The sequence below is a fragment of the Vigna radiata genome, chromosome 7 (genome assembly GCF_000741045.1).
Source record: "Vigna radiata var. radiata cultivar VC1973A chromosome 7, Vradiata_ver6, whole genome shotgun sequence".
NCBI lineage: Eukaryota > Viridiplantae > Streptophyta > Magnoliopsida > Fabales > Fabaceae > Vigna > Vigna radiata.
In genome coordinates, this window is record NC_028357.1 from 52446338 (window position 1) to 52450116 (window position 3779).

At 45.9% G+C, this 3779-nt stretch overlaps 1 protein-coding gene across 1 annotated transcript; it reads left to right on the plus strand.

Moving 5' to 3' along the window:
• The first annotated feature begins 547 nt into the window (after window positions 1-547).
• LOC106766633 (protein DETOXIFICATION 51) lies at window positions 548-2562 on the plus strand. Its single transcript, XM_014651350.2, is given in 2 exon segments — window positions 548-1095; window positions 1097-2562. Coding segments are annotated over 2 exon segments (1464 nt in total). The 5' UTR covers window positions 548-703; the 3' UTR covers window positions 2169-2562.
• The last annotated feature ends 1217 nt before the right edge of the window (window positions 2563-3779 follow it).

Consider the following 3779-nt stretch of genomic DNA (forward strand, 5'->3'; position numbering starts at 1 on the left):
CATGCATTATGTTTTAATGATGAATGACACCTTTGTCAGTAATCCAGTGCTTTAATGCTTTTTCAAGAATTCTCGGATTAAATTGAAGTAATTGCATTGCACCTGAAGATGGAAGTAATGAATTAGAAGTTACCTAAGAAGGCCAAGAAACTAGCATAATCACAATTTCACAAAAACCAAACAGCTATTCCGTTGTTGGAAATTGTTCCCCGCAGAATACACTCTCTTTCCCACGTATTTAAGTAATTTTCATCCATACAATGGCATTAAACCTGAGCACACGTAACTTAAATATACATTTTTTACCAAAGAGATTGGAAAAGTATAGAAAGGTTGTAAGATTTTAGGTTATTAGAAGAAACGAGAGAGGTGAGTCATGAATGACTGTTGCACAAGCATGGAACTTGACATCAACCCTCGTCTTTTTTTTTTTTTTTTTTATTAATAATTATAATAAAGGAAGAGATGTAAATATTTAAAGAGGAGGTAAAAGAGTTGAAATCTGTATTTATATAAGGTGGCCTTCCTGGACTTGTCATTCAAACTTGGTAATTATTAGTTTCGTGTATCTATCTATCTATCTGTTCACACACTCTCACTAACTCTGTGGGTGGGAGTGTTTGTTTGGGTCATCCCACAGATAACATAACAGAGTGAGGAGTGCGAAGTGTGAAGTGGAAGTTGGTAGAATTAATCCATTGGGATGGGATCAAAAGCAGAGGGAGGAGAATACACGATGATGGAGGCAGCGGAAAAAGAGAAGCAGTGTTGGGGAATAAGGAGAGAAGTGAAAGCGCTGATGGAGCTAGCGTTTCCCATAGCGTTCACGGCACTCATATTCTACGCGCGTTCCATGGTATCGATGCTGTTCCTCGGACACCTAGGAGACCTTGAACTGGCGGCGGGGTCCTTAGGAATGGCCTTTGCCAACATCACAGGTTATTCGGTGCTGTCGGGTCTAGCACTTGGGATGGAACCTCTATGCTCCCAAGCCTTCGGCGCAAAACGCATGAACGTCTTGTCGTTGACCCTCCACCGTTGTGTACTCTTTCTGCTACTCTGCTCCATCCCAATATCTTTCCTCTGCCTCAACATTTAAAACATCCTTCTACCTTGACCCTAACATCACCCGCATGGCACAAACCTACCTCATCTTTTCCCTCCCCGATCTCCTCACCCACTCCTTCCTCCATCCAATCCGCATTTACCTTCGCGCGCAGGGCGTCACCCACCCGCTCACCTTAGCGTCCCTGGCTGGAACCCTCCTCCACTTCCCCTTCAACTACCTTCTCGTCACGCGACTCCGCCTCGGCCTCGCCGGCGTCGCGGCAGCTTCCGCTGCCTCCAGCCTCTCCATCCTCCTCTTCCTCGCCACGCACGTGTGCCTCACAGGCCTCCGCTGCGCCGCGCCGACTCGGGACTGTCTCTCCGGGTGGAAGCCGCTGCTTCGGCTCGCCGCGCCGAGCTGCGTCTCCGTTTGCCTGGAGTGGTGGTGGTACGAGATCATGATAGTTTTGTGTGGGCTTTTGGTTAACCCCACTTCAACCGTTGCTTCCATGGGTATACTCATTCAGACAACTTCCTTTATTTACGTTTTCCCCTCTTCGTTGAGTTTTGCGGTTTCCACTCGCATTGGAAACGAACTGGGCGCAAATCAGCCTTATCGGGCGAAGCTTTCCACCGTAGTATCTGTTTTTCTGGCCGTGATTATAGGTTTCTCAGCCATGCTCTTTGCCATTGGAACGAGACAGTCTTGGGGAAGAATGTTCACGAATGACGAAAACATCATAAGGATCACATCCATGGCACTTCCGATCCTGGGAATTTGTGAACTCGGCAACTGTCCACAAACGGTGGGTTGTGGCGTGGTAAGAGGGACGGCGCGACCGAACACCGCGGCAAATATCAACCTGAGCGCATTCTATTTGGTCGGAATGCCTGTGGCGGTTGGGCTTGGGTTCTGGTTAGACGTTGGGTTCTGTGGGCTGTGGCTGGGCCTGTTATCGGCCCAGGTGTGTTGCGCGGGACTTATGTTGTATGTGATAGGGACCACAGATTGGGATGTGGAAGCCCATCGGGCCCAGTTGCTGATGTGGCACGATGATGGAAGGATGGATGAGCAGAAGCAAACGTTGAGCAGCGTTGTTACCGTGACGTCCTTGGGTTGATTGTTTGATGATGGGGTTTATTTTGTAATTTGACTAAGATGAAAGAAAGTGAATTATAAGTGCAATATTTTTTTGCCTCTTTTTTCCCACCCATATGGGAACTGGATACCGAGAGAGAGAGGATAACATAAAGGAAATTATTGTGAGATTGTTTTGTTATTATTTTAGTTACAGCAACGGTAGGTAATGTGGTGTAGGAAAAAAGATATGTATGAATAGGCAAAAATTGGTGATGTGATGAAAAGGGTAACGAAAGCACAAAGTGATTGTGAAAGGGTGTGGATCCGTGGTCCTTGGGAGTGGAATAAAGAAGTGACACCTGGGTGGGTGCATTTCAGGAAATGAGTGAAGAGAAAGGCATGTTTGCATGGTACTGTACTCTCCCTTCTGTTAACTTTCGCCTTTATCTCTCGCCACTCCCACCCATAATCACCCATTTTCTCACTCTAACTATTTTCTTCTTAACTTTCTTTAACAACAAACACAACCCTCCACACTAACTTTATAAATCAAAAAAACATTGTTCTGGTAGGATATATCTCCGAATCTTCCCGCACAGTTTCCTGCAACCGGTCTTCCGGTCTTCAATCCATTGGGTCCGTTCGGGCACCTGCTAACAACACTCCGACGCTCAAGTCAGTGTCAATCGTTAGGTGAAAATGGTAGAGATAGAAAGAGAGTGAAAGTGAGTGCGTATTAAATGTAACCACCTACCTCTTACCCTTGATTCATATTTATAGTTTTCTCCATGGGCCAATGATTAGCGAAATCTTAATTACGGCCCAATCACAGGTCCGCTATGGTTAATTTGGTTTTACCTCAATCCTGAACGCTTATTATATCTTAATCTTCAACATCCGCCGGACGTCAGTACCGCGCGTTACACCAGAGCTTTGGTGAGAAACCAGTCCCACTTGACATCGGACTAGGCCATCAGTGGGACCGTCCGTCTCAAGCGCTTTACATGGACGTCCGGCTCATACGGTACACCTGTAGGGTTTTGACGTAATGACGTAAAGATTTACCTAACGTATAAAACAAGAAAAGATTTGACGCAGCGCTCCTTCAGCGAGCGTGAAGACTGCGTGATTCTCTTACGGTGACTAATATCCATGTGATTTCTTCAAAGTTTTTCTTACAAACAGAGATTGCGCTCGGTTGCGGCTACCGGGCTCCGTCAGTTTTTCACTGGGTTTCCATCATATAAAGTTGTTCCTTAAACTTGGTAGGTCGGCTTTGAAACTTGCTGTCATTGTGAATTTGGAGGAAGATTCTGATAAGCATAGTCATGAAATTTGTCGTGACCGTAAGAACGTTCGTTGTTAGGGTCCCGGAACAACCGTGCTTGTGGGTACCTGCGCTTGCAAAGCATGTTCCACCGGAGAATGCTTTTTTCCCAGTGTTGATTCCGAAAGGCCGAACGATGATTTGAAGCCGTCCGATGGTTTGAAGTTGTCCGACTTAAATTCGTAGTTGTTCTGTTAATCGATTCAATGGTTTCTTTGGACCAGACATTTCCAGAAGCACCGATTCAATGATCTCTTTTGACCGATCGTTCTTATTCTCAATTACGGTCGTCCGTCCTACTCCCTACTCCCTACTCCCTACTCC